The sequence below is a fragment of the Erinaceus europaeus genome, chromosome 7 (assembly GCF_950295315.1).
Source record: "Erinaceus europaeus chromosome 7, mEriEur2.1, whole genome shotgun sequence".
In the NCBI taxonomy this organism is placed as follows: Eukaryota; Metazoa; Chordata; class Mammalia; order Eulipotyphla; family Erinaceidae; genus Erinaceus; species Erinaceus europaeus.
The window spans coordinates 7,156,036-7,177,616 of NC_080168.1; the positions used below are offsets into that span (position 1 = coordinate 7,156,036).

At 40.8% G+C, this 21,581-nt stretch overlaps 1 protein-coding gene across 1 annotated transcript; it reads right to left on the minus strand.

Moving 5' to 3' along the window:
- Positions 1-6,933: 6,933 nt before the first annotated feature.
- Positions 6,934-21,267, minus strand: CCDC195 (coiled-coil domain containing 195). The gene is made up of 3 exons (XM_060193412.1): positions 21,006-21,267; positions 14,378-14,624; positions 6,934-7,057 (listed from the first exon to the last, which is right to left on the minus strand). The coding sequence occupies exons 1-3, from the start codon at positions 21,265-21,267 to the stop codon at positions 6,934-6,936; spliced, it is 633 nt and encodes a 210-aa protein (XP_060049395.1).
- Between the last annotated feature and the right edge of the window lie 314 nt (positions 21,268-21,581).

Below are 21,581 nucleotides of genomic sequence, written 5' to 3' on the forward strand. Positions count from 1 at the left end.
TTCTAAGATACTTTAGAACTCTCACTGAAAGTACAGTTCTGGTGGCCGGGCAGTGGTATACTGGGTTAAGCGCACATAGTTCAAAATGCAGGAACTGGCTCAGGGATCCTGGTTTGAGTCCTCAGTGTCCCGCCTGCAGGGGGTGGGGGGTGCTTCACAAGCGGTGAAGCAGGTCTTCAGGTATCTATCTTTTTCTCCCCTCTCTGTCTTCCCTTCCTCTCTCAATTTCTCTCTATTCAAAAATAACAGCAACAACAACAAAACATGCAAAAAATGGCCGCCAGGAGCAGTGGATTTGTAGCACAGGCACCAAGCCCCAGGGATAACACTGGAGGCAAAAAAAAAAAAAGAGAAAAAACACAGTTCTAACTAATCAATAATGATATACCACAGAGAAATCATCTGAGTAGATGTTTGTCATATTGCTTTGCATCTGTATGAAGAACACGTCTGCATTCATGAAGAGTTATTGGATCCAGGTTAGCCCAGAAAATACTGCAGGAAGCTCAGATTATCATATCATGAGCAGAGAACTGAATTTTTTTCTTTACCATCTTAGAGTAAATCAGACTGACTAAAATGTTGCTTTTGACCTTCAGGACACAGACATTTGAACTATTATTTTTTTTAATTGTACATCCTGAAATATAATAATCCAGTATCTCAGTAGTTATTAAGCAGTTTAATCAAAGTCAATGCTGAAAATTTTTGTTATATTTGTGGATGAAATTACATGTAACTGTTTGTTAAAACTGAGAGAAAGATGTTGCCACAGTCTTGAGAGAAATAGAAAGTACTGGGATATTCGAGTAATGTCTCATTATTCATTTATAAACATGATGCCGCCCACTCACCCATCAACACTACTTCAGTTGTGAGTTGTTTTTATGTATAATCAATAGCATTTCTCCCCGGTCATAAACTTTATTTTCATGAAAAATAAAGTTTCACTGTTATTTTAACTTTGGAAAATAAAATGATTAGGAAGAAAATAACTTATTCATAATTCTACCACTTAGAGATGAGCATTTGGCATTTGAAGGTCTTTTTATCATTTGTGTCTGTATGGCAAATGTGTGACAAATATCTCCTTCTTGTAATCTGCACCAACTATCCTTAACCTTTATCCTGGAACCTGTGGAGGTACTACGCTTTATGGGTTAAAGGAACTCTGTGGGTATGATTAAATGAAGGTTGCATTAATATAGGAGCATTATGCTGGTATATCTGCGGGGGTGGGCAGGTGGGCAATATAATCACAAGAGTCTCTTACAAGGGGAAGAAGGTGGCAGGAGAGTCAGAGTTAGAGAAAGCAATATAATGACAGAAGCAAATGAGGATGGAAGAGTGTCACAGATATGCAAATAAAATTTGACTCAGTCTCGGTACTTCATGAGTAGCTGTGGATATGGCCATTACCTGAAAGGACTGTAATCTTCTTTGGAAAACTCTGAATGCAGACTTCCTTCTAAAATGACCAAAATGTACTCATTTGCCTGTAACTCATACTCTCTTGAAGATAGATTTTGCTCCATAAATAGATTTCATTGACCTCTTCCAACTATTAGCTTATTCAGTTAATTACATTCCATTTGGCTCTTGGACCCGCTGAGCAGGAGGCAGATGACTGGACTCCCTGGCAGCAGGTAGTCTGCTTGGAAATGTGACTCAGAATCTTCACAAGGGAGGCACAACAGCTTCATCAAGTTCTCTGAGCTGCTTGGAGGCTTTGTAATTGATGTCCCTGTGGGGAGGACGGCCTTTGTGGCAGGACTGCATCTGATGAGAGTGGCCTGGTGTTAATTGAAACCTTTTGAAGCTGCTTCCATCTCCTGACCAGAAATGCAGTTTAAGTGTGCTATTCAAAAGGGAGATTTACAGCATCATATTTCCTATGGTAGAGAACTTTGCAGTTAAGTTCGCCCCTATTTACAGCATAAATCCTAGGCTGCTTCTCAGCAGAGACAGGAGGGAGGAACTCACCCAGGACAGAAGTGTGATGCACTGTGGACAGGGTGTTTGGCTGTGAGAGAAGGGTTGAAATTTCTAGGTATAGCCTGACACTCCATGTGTGCTGTGGAGCATTCCTGTCAGATTTACTATCTAACCGAGCACCTGAAGACTGTTTCCGGTAAGCTGTCTGAATATTCCTCAAGCATAGCTGGGTTTTGGGCAACAGCCCACAGGTTGTCAAAGTTCCTGGATATTTAATGTCTTAACTTTTGATATGGAAGAGGCTATCAGTAAGCTATTGATAAACAACAAACATATGCTGAGTTTAAAACTACTATCTTCAGATTCAGTAACTGCACCATGTGTTTAAAGCTACTTAATCATTTATACCATTGCTTGTTCTGCTTCTTGCCAAAATCTATCCATTTGTATCTGCAGTTCTTGATGTTTTATAAACCTTGTTATTAAAAGGATCTTGGCCCCAAGGAGAGGGCCTTTAAATAGCCTACTCTCACTCCTCTCTGGTGGCGTGGGTTCCAGGAGGAACACGTCCAGGCTCTCTGTTAGACAGAACTCTAGTCTCTGAGTAATCTTTTGGTTATCCAGTATTTCTGGCCACAACACATGTGTAAGGGCAGGGAGTGAGAATGAACCTTAACACAACTTTTTCTTCCTTTTTAAAAAATATTAAATTTGGGAGTCTGGCGGCAGCGCAGAGGGTTAAGCGCAGGTAGTGCAAAAGTGTAAGGATGCCAGTTTGAGCCCCAGGCTCCCACCTGCAGGGGAGTCCCTTCACAAGCGGTGAAGCAGGTCTGCAGGTGTCTATCTTTCTCTCTCCCTCTCTGTCTTCCCCTCCTTTCTCCATTTCTCTCTGTCCTATGTAACAACAATGACATCAATAATAACTACAACAATAAAACAGCAAGGGCAACAAAAGGGAATAAATGAATATTTTAAAATATTAAATTTATTTTATTATGTATATTTTAAACACACACACAGAGAAAGAGAGAGAGAGAACTGAGCACTGCAGCACAGCTCAGCTCTGGCTTACAGTGGTGCTGGGGATTGAACTTGATTATCTCAGAGTCTCAGGCATAAAAGTCTTTTACATGACCATTTTACTGTCTCCCCTACAGATGGGGACTAGGAGCTTGTACCTGGGTCCTTGTACATTGTAATGTGTGTTCTCAACTGTTTGGGAATCTCAGGACTCCCTGAATAGGGCCGCAGCTGATGGGGTGGCCTGTTAGTGACTAAAGAGTCATCATTAAAGTATGCCAGTCTCTTGCCTGTATTCAGCTTTTGCAGCCCTTGCTTTGACAAGATTAGCTTTGGAGTGAGTGAGGGAAGTGTAATAGGAAGTAGGTGAGGAGGGTATCTAAGTCTAAGTAGACACTATTTCATTGTGAACTTTATACTGACTCACTGCAGACTATTGTGCACTTTTGCTTTCAGGTATATATTTTGCTCTAATTTATGGATACATGTGAACATATGTTCTATCTCATGGGACCTGGTCTATATCTCAGTTTTGGGACTTTGTTAGGAAGTGAACCACCTGGAATGGAATTAGAGAAGCCTATTAAAGGACAGATCTCACCCAAGTAATGAGGCTGAAGGGCTGGCATTCCATGCCTGATATCTCTGGACACAGTCAGAAGTGAAGCATGCTGAGGTGGTACTCATTGTATTGATTAGGTTGGGATTGGTGGATGTAATATCACTTGGTGTGAATTGAGAGAAGCATGCAGGAAAATGAGGCTCACCCCAGGGGTTCCAGGACTAGGGGAAATATAGGCTCTATAGAAAAAGCAGGAGGTTCCTGCTGTCTTAGGGTTTAAGAAGGCAATAGATAGTTATTGCTATAATCATATTATTTGGCAATTGGTTAACTTAGAAAAATCCATTTGTTAGAATTTGCTGTATCACACACAACATCACCATAATTTATATCCTTTGACATTCCTTTGACATTATTTGTATATAGCTGTGCAACCAGTTGCTTCTGTTCTCCCTGGTCTAAGCTTTTAAGAAAGTCAACATATCAAAGACTCAGCCTATGGTCTATGCATTAAAAAGTTTGAGACATTCAATCAATTTTCCCCTCTCATATTAATTAAATAGTGATTTATAGGACTACAAATTAATAGGAGTGTACATAATCACCATTCCTACCACCAAAAGACTATGTCCCATCCCCAACCGCCCCCCTCTCCCCCAGTGAAGCCAAACTTCTGCCCTCGCCCTTAACCCAGAGATTTTTTGCTTTGGTGTCCTACTCCAAGTTCAGTCAAATCCTGCTTTGAATTTTCCTTTCTATTCTTCTTTCTCAACTTCTGTTTAGCTCACACTTTCCCACACTATGCTTTAGTTCTGTGAGCAGAGGTGTCTTTTTACTATTAGACAACATTTTTGTGAAGAAACTGAACTTCAGCCTTGTCTAAATATCCCTATCTTTTTTTTTGCCATCAGGATTCTTGTTTAGACTCTGTGCCTATACTACCATTCACAGTGGAATTTTTTTTTTTAAGACAGAAAGTGAGAGGCATAGATGGAGAGAGAGAAAGAAGGAAACCGATAGAGCAGAGACACCATAGCACAACTTCATTAGTTCCCCTGTAGGTGCTCTAGTGTGACATGGCCAGGGTCTCAAACTCAGGCCCTGAAATGTAGGAAAGCATGCACTGTCTCTGGTGAACCATCTCTTCACCCCATCTTCACTTCTTAGACCATCTTATCCTATTTTCCCAATCTCAAACTTCCTTCTATCTGTCCCACCCCCGAATTATAGCTTTCCAGGTCTGCTTTCTTGTTTAGGGTCTTTGTTTAGGAAATTACATTTAAGTCAGAGGCTGAACTATGGTTTCCTTCATCTGGTTCTTAGACATATTGTGTTTTGTTTTCAACATTTACAAACAAAAATTGAGCACATTTCCAGTATTTATGAATCAGGATATTTTGCATTAAATGCAGATTAGAACCTCCTGGAAGATAGGGCATGTGGCAATGCAATGTCTCCTTTTTGTGCCTAGTGTCACATAGGCAATGGTTGTAGGAGGCTGGAACAGCAGTAGAGAGACCCTGTATTGACATCAGGGACACTAACTGGCCTTGTGATTCAGGACAAAATCTCCTCACCCCTATCAAGATATATAAACAAGGAAATTGAACACTTTAGCCACAGAACCTTCTGCTGGCACAACAACAAAAGAATATTTAATGTGGAAACTGAGAAATACACAGACATCAATGTCAGAAAACCCAAATGACTAGATAGACACATATCTAGAAAAAAATGACAGAGATAGAGTTAAGAAAACTCACCATGAAATCACTTCAAGAAGCTGACGTTAAGATTCAAGAACTCAGTGATCATTTTACAAACTCCAGAGTTTCAGGGCCTAAAGGACAGCATTAAGGCAGTTCAGGTTGAGATAAGAGGTTTCAGAAGTAGTCTTACTCAGGTGGAAGAGAGAATATCAACACTAGAAGACACAACTACCACACTCTATGAATTTAAAACTCTTGGAGAATAAAGGCCTAGGGAAAAATGAAGCACTTTTCTTTGAAATAGCAGACTCCATCGAAAGATGAACATCAGAGTTATTGGGATTCCTGAGGAGGAAGAGAGGAAGAGAACATATTCAAAGAAATTTTAGTGGTAATGGCTGTGGGTTTTTCTGGTTGAGGTAGGCAAATGTTTGTTATCCAGAAGCCCTACTCATTAAACTACTTGTCTGTTCTTGAAAGATAGTTCAACAGATGACTTAAAAAAAAAAAACAGATGTGTAGAAGTCAAATATAATTGGTCGATCAAAGCACCACTGAGAGACATTACACACTCTTTGTAGTTCAGTATATTTAAACATATGCTCTGGGGGCCTAGGTAGTGTTGTACCTGGTAGAACACACACATAACTATGTGCAAGGACCTGGGTCCAAGTCCCCAGTTCTCTACCTGCATAGAGGAATTTTCATGAATGATGAAGCATTGCTGCAGGTGTCTCTCTCTCTCTCTCTCTCTCACTCTATTTTCCCTTCCCTTCTCAATTTCTCTTTGTCCTTTCAAATCAAAGAAATAAAAGAGAACAAAAAGGAAGTAAAATGGCCTTAGACACAGTAAATTTGTAGTGTAGGAACTAGACTCTGTAATCTTACAATCTTGTAACCCACTATTAATCACAAGTATAATAATAAAAAAAAGGTAAAAAGGGTTATTGGTATTAGAATGTGACTGTTATAAACCAGGAAGCAGAAATGTTCTCTTGACTAGAAGTTCAGGAATTGAGGGAATTTTGAGATTTCCAACCCCTAAATAAATAATATCTGAACATATTCGCCCAAGTTTACTTGAGAGCCTAACACTTTATCCTCTGCGTGCCCCCCTCCTTTGCAACCAAATCTAGTGTCTCTGCACACAGCCCATCTTAACACTGAGCCTATGGTACTGACTAGGGGAGTCTGGGCTTTGTTCATGTTACTCTGCCACAGGATGGTAAAGACAAGACAACTCACTATCAGTGAAATATATCAACAGCAGTGGACACTGAAGACAGTCATGATCGCATCTGTGCCCGTAGCCAAAGCAGCTTTTTGTTCTAAACTTGTTACAGTTTCATCTGCAAAGCGATGACAATTATAATGTGAAAAACTGCATGTCTTGATGGTTTAACACAGTAACTAGATAGTTTGAGTAGAAGTTAATTGAATTAATTACATTTAATTGCTCAGACTCTTCATAAAGACACCACACCAGCCACTGCACACACATCAGTGTGATTATTCAACAACTAAGTAAAGTCACTGCTTCCATTTCTTGGCCAAGTCCACTGACCTGATGCAGAGTCTTTTGAGAGTCTTAATTGGGCATCTTGCCAGAGCTCTCCATTGGGAGGGAAGACTCAGTCTACGAAGGCCCTAGAGTTCTCATCTTTTGGGAGTCAAACAACTACTTCTTGAATTTATATCTCACACATTCTATTTTGCAATGGTATTAAGCTCATTTGTGGTCTGATTTGGTGAATATTTCAAAGAACTGGAATTTTCGGAATGTGAGGACATGTTCGCAGGTAACAGGAAACTCACAGCTTTTATCTTGCCCCTAAAGAGAGCAGAATAAGAAGATGAATGAGCCCTTATACAAAACATTTATGATTTTCCCAGTCACCAGAGTATGCCTAAAGTGTCAAAAACTCGATATATGTAATTGTTTAGTAATTGGTTCAACAATTACACAAGAATATGTTATCAGAATTGACCTTTAAATCAAGTTCAATGAATAGTGCTGATCAAACTAAAATTCAAGACTGTCTGAGGCAGATTCTGTACATCTGAAGTGTAGTTTGATATTGGAAGAATGCCTCAGGCATTTTCACACCAAAGCTTTTATAGCTGAAATGAAACAGACATTCAAGGCAATTAGTTTATAATCTAGACCAATCCACAGCCACTGATTACCCATCATTCCTGAACAATCAAGGACAGAAAGGAGGAGTTATTGACCCTACAGTGATAATAATAGCGCCATGTAGAATGCTGACATCAACCAGGATTAATAGTTCTCTAGAAGAAGTCCAAAGAAAAAATTTAATGCTATTGCTCCTCCCCCATTCCTCCCCTTTTGTCTTCACATTGTGGTTAGATAAGGCTATAATTTCACTGAACAGCATTTAGTGGCTTTCATTTGGGGAAATGCAGCTACTTCCTCTCTTGAGAGGAAGAACAGTAGCTCCATATGACCATACATTGGATTATATGGTTTTATAATGTAGAGCTAATTACAATTACTATGTTTCATTTTTTCTTTTTATGGAAGAGTAAACTCGGGCACAAGACACAAAAATAATGTTTCTAAAGCCATATCCTCTGAAAGAAACCCCTTATTTATTTAATTATTATTGGATAGAGACAGGGAAAAATTGAGAGGGGAGAGGGAGATAGATAAAGGGAAAGAAACAGAGGGACACTTGTAGCCCTGCTTCATCACTTGTCAAACTTTCCCCTGTAGGTGGGAACCAGGGGCTTGAACCCAGTTCCTTGCACACTGTAATGTAAACTCTTAACCAGGTGCATAACCACCTGCCCCCCTAAAGTTCAAATGCTTTGTGAAGAATGAAGTTAGGATATTAGTTGCCTGAGTCCAGGAATTGCCTTCTTAATCCCTTTGTTTGTTTGACATATGTTTATTTTAATAACATGTAGTTTTGGCTCTTGATAACTGAATTTTCCTGTCTGTAACATGAATAGAGTAACATTTCTAATACTAATTGTCTAATCACAGATCTAAGCATGAATGCTTAGAAATACTTGACACTGTCACTATTCTGTAAAATGCATGTTCACTATAATTAAAGTTTTTAAATAAATGATGTATTGTGTCTAGTTGGCTCAAAAGTCACTTCAAAAATTGGTTCTTGATAAGTTTTTGAAAGGAAAGTATCTGAATTCAGCAAAAACTCAAAGAAATAATATAGTGATATGTTAACTTATTAGTTACACTCTAAAAATATAAGAAAAAAAAGACTACACAGACTCACAGTAGACTTTTAGCAGGAACCATGGAGGTCAGGATAGAGTGGGGCAACATATACAAGGCTGGTAGTCGGTGGTAGTGCAGCGGGTTAAGTGCAGGTGGCACAAGGCTCAAGGATGAGCATAAGGATCCCAGTTCGAGCCCCCACTTCCCCACCTGTGGGGGAGTTGCTTCACAAACGGTGAAGCAGGTCTGCAGGTGTCTTTTTCTTCCCCTGTCTTCCCCTCCTCTCTCCATTTCTCTCAGTTCTCTCCAACAACGACAACAACAATAATAGCTACAACAATAAAACAAGGGCAACACAAGGCAATAAATAAATTTTTTTTAAAAAGGAAATAATTACTGTCATTCATGCATACTTCACCCTGCAAGACTAGCATTCAAATATAAAGAAGCAATAAAAACAGCACCGGAAACAACAAAGCTTATGTCATTACCAGGCTTGCCTTGCGAGAGTTATTGAGAATAGTGCTACATAAAGAAAAAGAAACAAGGAACATTTACTTTCAACAAGGTGATTTGCAATAAAGCAGACCCAGAAATACAAGCCATTGAAACACAAGAAAACTAATTTAAGTATGAAAGGGGAGGAAGAAATAAACAGATGCTGTTCAGACAGAGAACAATGAGTCAAGAACACTTTTTTAAATTGTTGTTGTTGATATCGTTGTTGTTGGATAGGACAGAGAAATGGAGAGAGGAGGGGAAGACAGAGAGGGGGAGAGCAAGACACCTGCAGCCCTATTTCACCACCTGTGAAGCAATTCCCCTGCATGTGGGGAGCCAGGGGCTCGAACCAGGATCCTTACGCGGGTTCTTGCTTTTCACCATGTGCGCTTAACCCACTGTGCTACCACCCGACTGCCAAGAACATTTTTTAAAAAGACTTTCTGGGGGGCCTGGATGGTGGCACATTTGGTAGAGGACACATGTTACCAGGTGCAAGGTCCTGAGTTCAAGTTCCCAGTTCTCCACCTACAGGGAAGAGCTTCACAAACAGTGAGGCAAAGCTACCCTTGTTTCTCTTTCTCTCTCCTTTGTTCTACCTCTCTATTTTTGTTTGTTTCTCTCCAAATAGAAAGAAAAAAAGGGGGAAATGGCTACTGGAAGCCATAGAGTTGGTACAGCTATGAATTCACTGCTCCCGGCGGGACATTCTTTGAGGGCGGGGGAGACAGAAATGGAGAGAGAAAGAGAGACAGCTGCAGACCTACTTCACTGTTTGTGAAGTGTCCCCCGTGCGGGTAGGGAACTCACGTCCTTGTACATGGTAACAATGTGTGCACTTAACCAGGTGTGCCATTACTCAGCCCTTGAGACAAACTATTTTAAGAATATGACCTGAAGGAATGGGTGGGAGACAGGTTACCCAGTAGATTTTACCATTTCTGAGTCTTGGGTTTGAGCCTTGGTACTACAGGGAAACACCATGGAAGGCAGCAGGGGAGCTCTGGGGATGGTGGAGCAGTGCTGTGGTATGTCTAGGGTCTCTCCCCTCTCTCCTTTTCACCTACTCTTACTAAATGAAAAAATAAAGAATTTGGGTCCAGGAGACATGTCAGATGTATCCCGTATGCAAGTGATGGCCTTGACTTCATTTTGTTAGGGGACAGCTAAGGGAAAGACTCCTCTGAAGGAAGGACTTTAGCACCCCCTCCCCTGCACCCTGCAGGTGGCCTGGAAGAGGGGCCAGAAGCCAAGGTGTCTAGAGCCTGCATCTCTCTCTACCTGACTGATAAAGCCATAAAATGCAGATGAATGTAGTTGTGAGCACCTGGAGACAACTGAAGTGAATCCCCTCAGGGCTCCTCATATCCCTGGAACCCATTATAAAACTTAGAAGACTAGGAAACTCAGGCCCCTTCTCTCTCTCTCTGTTTCTCTCTCTCTCTCTTCTCTCCCTGTCCACATGCCTCTGAAGTGTGCATTTCCTTCTTTTTTCTATCTATCCTTATTTTGTCTCAATAAATTCTCATCTCCCTGAAAAATGACTCTCTCATGATTCTTCCATGTGGATGTCAGTCTAGAACCCAACCAGTGGAGCTTAGAGGGGGCCTCTGTGTCCTTTGCTTTGCTCTGTCCTTCCCCGTTACAATCTGGGTTTTGTTTCTTGTTTCTGTTCTTTTCCCTCTTTCCTTCCTTTCCGCGCCCCCTTCCTTTTTTCTTCCCCCCTCCTCCCTTCCCCTACCCTTAAACTCCCCTCTCCTCCCTCCCTCCTCTTCTCCTTTCATAGGATCTTTTATCTTTAGCTTTTTGTATTCAAGCTTTTATTTTTTTAAATAGTTTTACTTATTTATTTATTCCCTTTTGTTGCCCTTGTTATTTTATTGTTGTAGTTATTAGTGTTGTCATCGTTGTTGGATAGGACAGAGAGAAATGGAGAGAGGAGGGGAAGACAGAGAGGGGAGAAAGACAGACACCTGCAGACCTGCTTCACTGCCTGTGAAGCGACTCCCCTGCAGGTGGGGAGCCGGGGGCTCGAACCGGGATCCTTATGCTGAACCGGGATCCTTATGCTGGTCCTTGAGCTTAATCTGCTGCACTACTGCCCTACTCCCTCAAGCTTTTATTTTATTTTTTTCTCCACTAGGGTTATCACTAAGGCATTGAGCCTGCACACAATCCACCACTCTTGATGAGACCATGTTTCTCTCTCCCTTTTTCTCTTTCTTTCCTTCATTTTATGTGATAGGACTGACAGAAATTATAGAGGAGGGGGAGGTAGAGAAGGAGGGAGAACAAGAGATACCTACAGTTCTGAATCACTGTTTATGAAGCTTCTTCCCTATAGGTGGGCACTAGAGGGTTTGAACCTAGGTCCTTGAATAGGGTAAGCTGTGTTCTCAACCGGGTAAGCCACCACCCAACTTCTCAAGCACTCTTATTGCTATAGTTTATATCTGTTAGCAAATGGCCTGCATTTCTCTGACAGGCAACTCTGGGATGGTTCCGTTCATATGTGGAATCTAAAGAGCTGAAACGTATAAACTTGTAAAAAAAAAAAAAGTAGTAACTGTGCCTATGACTTTGTGAAAACTGTGGTGGTTATTCTTCGTAGAGGGGAGCACAGAGATGTGATGCTGAGTGCCAATGTGGAACTACAGCTCCTGCAATCTTCTGGTTCACTAAACCATTCTTAAATCCCGAATGAAAACATTTTATATAAAAAGAAAAACAGGAAAAAAAATAGCATCACAGAAAATACATACTTAATTCCTACCCACTAATTCTCTGTATTTGTTGACTTTTGTGCCAGCCCAGCTGTTGATTTTAAAACATTAACATATATCTTGCTTTAATATACTTCTACAATGGATTTAACCTTGCACATTCAAGTAAGTTGTAAACTAGAACTGGAACGCATTCAAAAGAGTTCATTTGTTGGCAGCTTGGATGTTGGAAAACATTTTGCTCTAGGAAAACCATACATTGTAAATGTTGGTCAGCATTTCAAACTGTCAGAAAAAATATGAATTGATATAGGAAAGTTAATATGATTCTATTTCTAAGCTAGCATGTCAGGTCTGTGAGACTGTAATGCAAACATCTGCAATTTTAATATATGCACTGTGGGACTTCAAGTCATAGAGATACAAGCATGGAGAGCTCTCCATCACTCGGTGGCTACTTAGGCAGTGGATTAGGAAAGACTTTCCTGGTTACTTTTTATTGCATTTAGACTTTGTGACTTTAGTTATTCTTATAATTAATATTTACCACTTTTATATACCTACTTTATATACACACAGAACAAATCATTTGCACATATGTGCATATTGTCTATATAATGAATACGCTTTCTTTCTTTTGTTAAACAAAAGACACATTTCTTCCCCTCCCCCCTTTTTGTTTTTAAACAGTTTAAACACTGCGACCCAGTGGTAGGATTTCTGTACTCAATCTTCTTGGCAATAACATATCCAAAACTACATCTGCTGTTACTATCTTTGGTCATGAAACATCTTTTGCCCACATCATGGTGATGATGGTCATCATTTTCTTTATCATCATCATCTTAGATTTCAGCCTACTATCTTTATTTTCTGTTCTGCTTTCTTTCTTTCTTTCTTTCTTTCTTTCTTTCTTTCTTTCTTTCTTTCTTTCTTTCTTTCTTTCTTTTTTTTGGAGTCTCAGGCATGAGAGTCTTTTTGCATAACCATTATGCTATCTACCCTCACCCTGTTCTGCTTCCTTGTACTCTTGTCAAGATAGTGTTCATAACATAACAGGACATAACATAAAACATAACATAACATAACATAACATAACATAACATAACATATCATAACATAACCTATTCATACACACACACACACACACACACACACACACACATATTTGAAATGACAGGAGTGTTATATGCCTCAAAACACAGAGACTAAATCTAGATGCACTGGAAAGGAGTAGAAGGCCACCCTTTGGTGTGTGCCTCCAACTCTTTCTGTTCTCTCAAAGGCTTATTTCCTGGCAGCCAACTCACCAGCCTCCCCATGGGGCTTCCTGGGGCTCCCATTCTCAGATTACTTCTGACTCAACACCAGTATTGTATTTTGCAGAACACCATTAGTGAATTCTCTATCTTTGTCTCTTGACTCTTTTGTGAGATATATATATATATATTCCCAGAAGTCCATTAAAACATCCTTCTGGGGGTCAGGTGGTAGCGCAGCGGCTTAAGCATGTGGCTTAAATGCAAGAACAGGCATAAGCCCCCGACTCCCCACCTGCGGGGGGGTTACCTCACAAGCATGAAGCAGGTCTTCAGGTGTTTCTCTCCCCCTCTCTGTATCCCCTCCTCTCTCGATTTCTCTCTGTCCTATCCAACAACAACAACATCAATGACAACAATAAAAATAATGGCACCAAAGTAAGAAAGCAGAAGTACACTAGAGTTTGCATCACCAGGTTCCAGGTGTCATCAGGATGCCGGCCAGACTTCCCTGGATTGAAGACCCCACCAATATGTCCTGGAGCTCAGCTTCCCCAGAGACCCACCCTACTAGGGAAAGAGAGAGGCAGACTGGGAGTATGGACCAACCAGTCAACGCCCATGTTCAGCGGGGAAGCAATTACAGAAGCCAGACCTTCTACCTTCTGCAACCCACAATGACCCTGGGTCCATGCTCCCAGAGGGATAGAGAATGGGAAAGCTATCGGGGGAGGGGGTGGGATATGGAGATTGGGCGGTGGGAATTGTGTGGAGTTGTACCCCTCCTACCCTATGGTTTTGTTAATTAATCCTTTCTTAAATAAAAAAAAAATTAAAAAAAAAAAGAAAAATTACAAAAACAAAAAAAAAAGAAGTTTGAGACATTCAATCAATTTTCTTCTCTCATATTGATAGTGATTAATAAAAAAAAAACAATAAAAATAATGACAACAACAAGGGCAACAACAACAAGGCAACAAAAATGGGAAAAAATGGCCTCCAGGAGCAGTGGATTCATAGTGCCCCAGAGATAACCCTGGAGGCAAAAAAAAAAAAAAAAGTCCTCCTGCAGAAGCTGTTCTCTTTCAGTGCTAACTCCTAGGGTAACTCCCTGAGACACAGTTCGTTGGCATGGGTGGTTGACTTGTATGTCTTCACCACTGACTACATGTGTTGGGCATGCCATTTTGCTTTGGCTGACTCTTGTATCGCTAATGTCTAGCTCAGATTGTGACTATTATCGGCTGATGAGTAAGTAAAGTGAATTAAGTTGCCTACTAGTGGCATCTAGTAAGGCATGCCACTTAATTCTTATGTTTCCTGGAATGAAATTAAATGAGATTATTTTGGAGTAGCTTATTTGACCTTGTTTTCGCCACTAAATCAAACCTTGCCTAGCCAAGGGAATATCTTAACATAGTCCGTGCCTGTAGACCAGCTCGAGGTGTATTATACAGTACCTGCAACCAAGACCGTGCTCAGGAGAGACTGTTTTACTAGAAGAATTGCTGGTCATGGTCTCTGCAGCGAACACCTTTTTTTCATTGTCTTGATTGTTAATTGAAGAACAGGCTGGTGATCTAACTGCTTCCCAGGATTCAAGAACATCATCATTTACAGATCTTTTTCCAACTTTCCAGGGATCTTTTGCAGCAGATGAGTGAAATGGTAGGGAAGCTGAATAGCGCCTAATGATCATGACATCATCTATGACAGAAGACACAAAGTCAAAATAAGAAATTCCCTCAAGAGGTTAAAAAATAAACCTACCACATGAGCCAGCAACTCCTCTTCCAGGTACCCGTCCAAAGACACAAAGATATATATTCAAAGTGACATTTGCAAACCCACGTTTACTACAGCACTACTCACATAGTCAGGACATGAAAGCAGCCCAAGATGGATGACTGCACCGTGAAGCTGTGGTATATCCCGCATGAAGACGCCAAGTTCCATCTTCTCTATTCCTACTTTTGGGTTTCTGTTTATTAGACAATTTGTCCTGCTTCATATCTTATTGCCTTTCAGTAACGAAGTTGCAGATGCTACTATGATTCCATCCTGACTTTCCTAGGTAGACAACCTCATCAAGTGTGTCTTGGAACCTCAACTCTCCAAAGCCCTACCCCCTACCCCACTACGGGACGATAGAAACTAGGGTTGACGTGTTTCTTCATGCACAGTGGAGAAGCAATTACAGAAGCCAGAACTCCCACCTTCTGCACTCCGTAAAGAATTTTGATCCATACTCCCAGAGGAATAAAGAACAGGGAAGTTTCCAATAGAAGGGATGGGACATAAAACTCTGGTGCTGGAAATTGTATGGAATTGTACCCCTGTTATCTTACAATCTTGTTAAACATTATTAAATCACTAGTGTTCTTGCTAGGGATTTGGTACTTGCATAAGGAACTCACTGTTCCTAGAAGACATTTTTTACCCTTTCTTTAATTTGATAGGATAGAGAGAAATTGAGATGGGAGGTGGAGATAGGGAGAGAGAAAGAGAGACACCTGTAGACCTGCTTCACTGCTTGTGAGCTTGTGAATTTTCCCCCATGAGATTCTATCACGATCTCCATTTACAGAGGAGGAGAGTAATCATAAAAGTATGGTTCTTTCAAAGAGTCACTGAATTTGGGATGGATCTCAGAAGACAGCTAGTCCAATCCACTCATTTGTATGTAAGATAGTAAGATCAGGAGTTTTATATAACCTTTGCAATACTGACCCACTGTTACAACATAAAACTACAGAAGATGTCTTCAGGCTCAGAACAATGGTCTTTATACTTAATGTTTCCCACATCAATAATACCGTATCACATGCAGAACACACTCAATATATAATCTTCAAGTAACTTGACTAAGTTTCAAAGCAGAAATTACAATCATATTCCATTCTTTCATTCACTTTATTGCTGCGATTGGTAAGAATGTTTAAAAAATTGACTGTTTTCAAACTGAAAAATAATATTCTCATTGGTAGCTCATTGATTGTGTACTTGTGTTATTTTACTTATTTACTTTAATTTTTTAGTTTTTCTTTTTAAAATATTTTATTCATTTATTTTAATACACAAGAGATACATAAAGAAAGATACAGAAAGAAAGACATTATAGTATTGCTCAGCTCTGGCTTAAGGTGGTTCTGGGTATTGAACATGGGACCTTAGAGCCTCAGACATGAAAGTCTTTTGTATAAGCACTATGCTACCTCCTAACCTTCAGTGTCCTTATTTTTAGAATAGCACAAGATGTACAAAACCCTATTTTTTCTCTTTAAGATAAGTACCACTGAAAACAATTTTAAAAAATTAGTGATTTAATATTTATTTACAAAATTATAAGATAACAGGGGTATAATTCCATATCAGTCCCACTACCAGAGTTAAGTGTCCCCTTTCTCTTCATTGGAACCTATAGTAGTTCTTCCAAAGTTGCAGATATGGGTTGACATATTATATTATATTATATTACATTACATTACATTATATTATATTATATTATATTATATTATATTATATTATATTATATTATATATTTTTTTATCCAGGGTTATTGCTGGGGCTCAGTGCCTGCACTATGAATCCACTGCTCCTGGAGGCTATTTTTTCTCCTTTTGTTACCCTTGTTGTTTATGATTGTTGTTACTGTTATTGTTGTTCTTATTTTTGTCATTGTTGTTGGATAGGACAGAAAGAAATCGAGAGGGGCTGGGAAGACAGGGGAGAGAGAAAGATAGACACCTGCAGACCTACTTTACCACTTGTGAAGTGACCTCCCTGCAGGCCGGGGCTCGAACAGGGATCCTTGTGCCAGCTCTTGCACTGACTTTTATTTCTCTGTCTATATTTACATATATTTGACCTTTTTTTTTTCCTTTCCTATGTTCCTGCCCTCTCTTCCTTTCCAAGTCACATCTACACTTACTTCTTAGTGTCCTTCCTCTTTTCTTATTCTCTCTCCAGGTCTTGATTGAATTGTAGTTCAGAGTCCTCTGGTCATCTTTCCCAACACCTAACTCTCAAGGAGTATAGACCAGAACTCTTTCTGGGGTGTGGAATGTGAGAGTTCTGGCTTCTGTAATTGCTTCTCCCCTGGATGTGGGCATTGTTTGGTCTATCCATACTCTTAGCATCAGAAAACAATTTTGAAGGAGTATGGATTATCTTTATTTTTTGATGCAAAGATGGGGAACGAACCCACAATTCTTTCAGAGAGAAGAGGAGAAGCAACACAGCACTTCTTCAGCATCTGTGGCACTTCCTTGGTGCCCCTGTGTCATACTAGAGATCAAACTGGGGCCCCCACACATAGCAAGATATTTTATATAGCTTCTTTATTTTTTTATTGCCTTCAGAAGCAAGAAAAGTTGTTTTCTTGTTTAAAAATTTTAAAATTAATTTTATTTGATAGAGAAAGCCAGAAATCAAGAGGGAAGGGGGTTATAGAGAGAGGGAGAGAGTCAGATAAACATCTGCAACACTGCTTCACCACTTGCAAAGCTTTCCCCCTTATAGGTGGGGACCAGGAGCTCAAACCCAGGTCCTTGTGCACTGTAATCTTTGCACTCAACTAGGTGCGCCACCACCTGGCCCCTGTTTTTCTTTTAAATGTTTTATTTTTATTTTACTTTATAAGGTGGAAAGAAATTGAGAGGGGGAGGGGAAATAGGGAGGGAAATAACACTATCACCATGTGTGGAGCTTCCTTGCCTGCAGGTAGAAACTGGGGGCTTGAACCTGGGTTCTTGAACATGGTAATACATGTACTCAACCAGGCAAGCTGCTGCCTGGCCTCTGGATATATATATTACAGAATTACATGTTGACAGGGGTTTGAATCCACACCATTCCCACCACCAGAGTTCTGAATCTTCACTCTCCCCACTGCAATCCACCACAGTTCCTCTAAAGTTGTAGACATGGGCCGACCATCTTCTCTACAACTACCTGTCCACATTGATACATAGTTGCCCCCTTCATCTTCTGATTCAATCCTCTCTTCCCCTCCAAACCACTCATAACATTATAGCTACCTCCATATGTCCCCCTCCGTTCCTTCTCTCTCTCTGGGCGCTGATGGAGCTGGAGTGCAGAGTCCTCTTCATCCTATCACTTCTCCCCCGCTGGGAGTATGGATCAAGGTTGTTTATGGGGAGCAGAAGGTAGGAGTTCTGGCTTCTGTAGCTGCTTCTCTGCTGAGCATGGGTGTTGACAGGTCGGTCCATACTCCCTGCCTGTTTCTATCTTTCCCTAGTGGACCAGAGTTCTGGAGATTTGAGGGTCCAGAACACATTGATGAGGTCGTCTTCCCAGAGAAGTCGGGGTGGAGTCATGGTAGCATCTGTAACTTGGTGTCTGGAAGGTGGCATGACCTGAGGCTGTGGGTTTTTTTCAGTTGTAGATTCGGTGTCCAGTTCAATCGCTTATTGTGCACAGTAGTTGTGTTGGCAGAGTGAAGGTCTGATTGCAGCTACTTAATAAACCATACCTCCCCACCTCTGGTTTTCTTTGTTTTTTAAAAAATATTTATTTATTATATTTTAACTACAGAGAGACAGAGACAGAGATATGGAGAGAGACCAAAGCATTACTCAGCTCTGGTTTGTGGTGATAGAGGGGTATTAAATCTGAGATTTTGGAACCTCAGACATGAACATTTTTGTATAACTGTTATGCTGTCTCCTCCACAAAAAGTGATTTTCAACTGCGGGAATTTTGTCTCCAACTTGTATGTGGCACTGTCTAAAGACTCTCCTCTTTCTCCTCCTCTTCTTCCTTTTCTTTCTTCTTCCCTCCTCCCCTAGCCCCACTCCCTCCTCCTCCTCCTCCTTTTTATTTATTTATTTTTTTCCCAGGGCCACTTGCATGTGTGATTTCAACACTCTAGGATGACTTTTTCAGATAGCTCCATAGCTAGATAAAAAGAGACTGGAACAGGGAGAAACACTACAGCACTAAAGCTTCTCTGGTACAACGGCACTCCTCTGGAGTATGCTTAGGCTCACACCTGGGCCCCCTGCATGGCTAAAAAGGCACTCTACCAGGTGAGCTAGCTTGCCAGCCTCTGAGAACAGAGATCAGAGGTTGAGAAGCCCTGGAATAGGTATCTCTTAAAAATGACAAGGATTGCAACTAACCTTGTAGGCTGTACAGTTTTCTTGGGCAGAGCCACTCAGATTCAGAAAGGTACTCAGCAAATTGGTAAAAGGCTCTGAGTGAAGTTTGTCCCTAAATTTGAAATCTGGTGATTATATATATATATATATATATATATATATATATATATATATATCCTCTAAAACTGAGCATAACAGCTGGCAAATGTGACATGTTCTGCTCTCAAGCTGTTCAGAATGTCTGAATGGCAATGCCTAAAGACTGTGGCAGATAATATTAACAACTCTGAGCACTCCATTGTGTATACATATTTTATTTGACTACTGAATTATGGGCAAACTCTGACAATTTAAATACAGAGTGAATATTTCACTGCTGGTTTATGACTTAGTGAATTGACTTCAGAATGCTTTCTCCAAAAAGGTCAGGCTATATCAGACATTCACTCTGAGTCTTGAAGTCTTAAATCTGTATGATAGCTTGAATTATGTACAGCATATATTCATATGTGACAGTAAAATGTTTTTGAAATCCTTTTTGCCGCCAGTGTTATTACTGGGACAGACACAGTGCCTGCAAAATAATGCCACTGTTACTGATGTTTCTCCCATTCTTCCTTCCTTCCTTTTTTTCTTCCTTTCTTCTTCCCTCCCTCCTTCCCTCCCTTTCCTTTCCCTTTCCTTTCCCTTACCTTTCCTTCCCTTTCCTTCCTTCCTTCCTTCCTTCCTTCCTTCCTTCCTTCCTTCTACCTTTGTAATAGAGACAGAAATAGAGAGGGAGGGAGGGAGGGAGGGAGGGAGGGAGAGAGAGAGAGAGAGTGAGAGAGAGAAGAGGAGAAGAGGAGAAGAGGAGAGGAGAGGAGAGGAAGAGAGATACCTGCAGCACTGTTGCACTGCTTATAAAGCTTCCCCCCTGGGTGCACCACTGCTCAACCTGTACAACCAAGTTATTGACAATGTGTATAGGAAACAGTGATTGCCATTTGTTGTGTTGGACAGACGTTGTAGTTCATCTTCAGTCAAGTGAAATAAGCACTGTAACACTTTCAAAGGAATAGTGTTAATGATGTTTCATAGTTGCTCAGTATCAAGTGACTAATGAGTGGTAAACCACTGGCAACCGTGTTTATTTGACTCTGATCTCCATGCATTTAACTGTTGTACAATACTGTTGCAGCTTAGCAAAGTGAGTCAACTGTTTTATATCAACCCAGCTGGTGTTCTATGTAGCATTTACATGCTTGAAGTCAAGCAATAAGAAGCACATTGCATTTAATGTGACCGATGTCCATACACTTGCCATTCTAATGTTTCCAGGACTATCTGGGGCTTGGTGCCAGTACTACAAATCCTCTGATTGTGGCAGGCATGTTTTTCCATTTTATTGGCTAGAAGAGAGAGAAACTGAGAGAGGAAGGGGAGATAGAGAGGGAGAGAAAAAGATGAGCACATGCAGACCTGCTTCGCCACTTGTAATGTGTCTCGGCTGCAGGTGGGGAGCAGGGTGGTGGTGGGAGGGTGGTCTTCAAATCCAGATCCTTGCTTGAGTCTTTGCACTTAGTAGCATGTACTCTTAACCACGTGTGCCACTGCCTGGCCCCCCTTTCTTTCTGTTTGTATTAGATAGGAGAGATAGAGAAGGAGAAAGAGATACATCTGCAGATCTGCTTCACTACTCATGAAGTGTCCCAGCTGCAGGTGGGTACAAGGGCTTGAACCTGGGTCCTTGGGCATGCTATTGTGTCCACTTAAATGGGTACACTACCACCCGCCCCCCCCAGCAATATTTCTAATGCTGCTAAAATGCTTCTTATGGATGCTAAGAATTCTTTTTCCTATGGCCTCCATGCTAATTTACTAGGAGAAAAGTTAAGTATCAACTTCTGCAGTTATGTGATAGACAAAATAAACCTAGTGTTTAGGAGATATTTATGAACGTGGACAACACACAGTGGATGTTCGGTACCTTGGTGTCCTTGTATAGCTGGTGCTGAACCAGTAGAAACGCTGTAAGGATGGGATGCGGGAGCCTGTTCAGATGCGTCTCCTAGGGCCCCAAGCTTTGCACCCTCCTCTTCTTTTTCATCTCCTGATTCTTCCTCTGTACCTTGGGCTCCCTGACTAGCTGTGGTCACCTTCTTCCGGAGAGCTTGATTCTCTTTCTCCAATTTGGTGATCTCGGCCTGCATTTGCTGGATAATTCCCATTAGCTGGAAATGAGTTTCCATCGCTTCTTGTCAACTCTCTCTGGTTTGCTTCTCCAACAAGTCACCTTTTACTTATGAACCAAATACACAGTTGTTACAGCAGAGTCACTTGGCCCCACCCATAGACCTTCCTGAACAATAGATGCTGCTCTTCTCTGAACCATCTTTCAGCACCCGGGGACTTAGGCTGTTATAGGAGGTCAGGGATCTCTATGACTTATTCATCTTGGGTTTTGTTTTTCATGACGGAGCTCCTGTTGGCATCTTTCATTTCATATCCATCGACACTTCTAGGATATTGCTTTATACTTGCAGAGAACACTCCAAAAATTTCC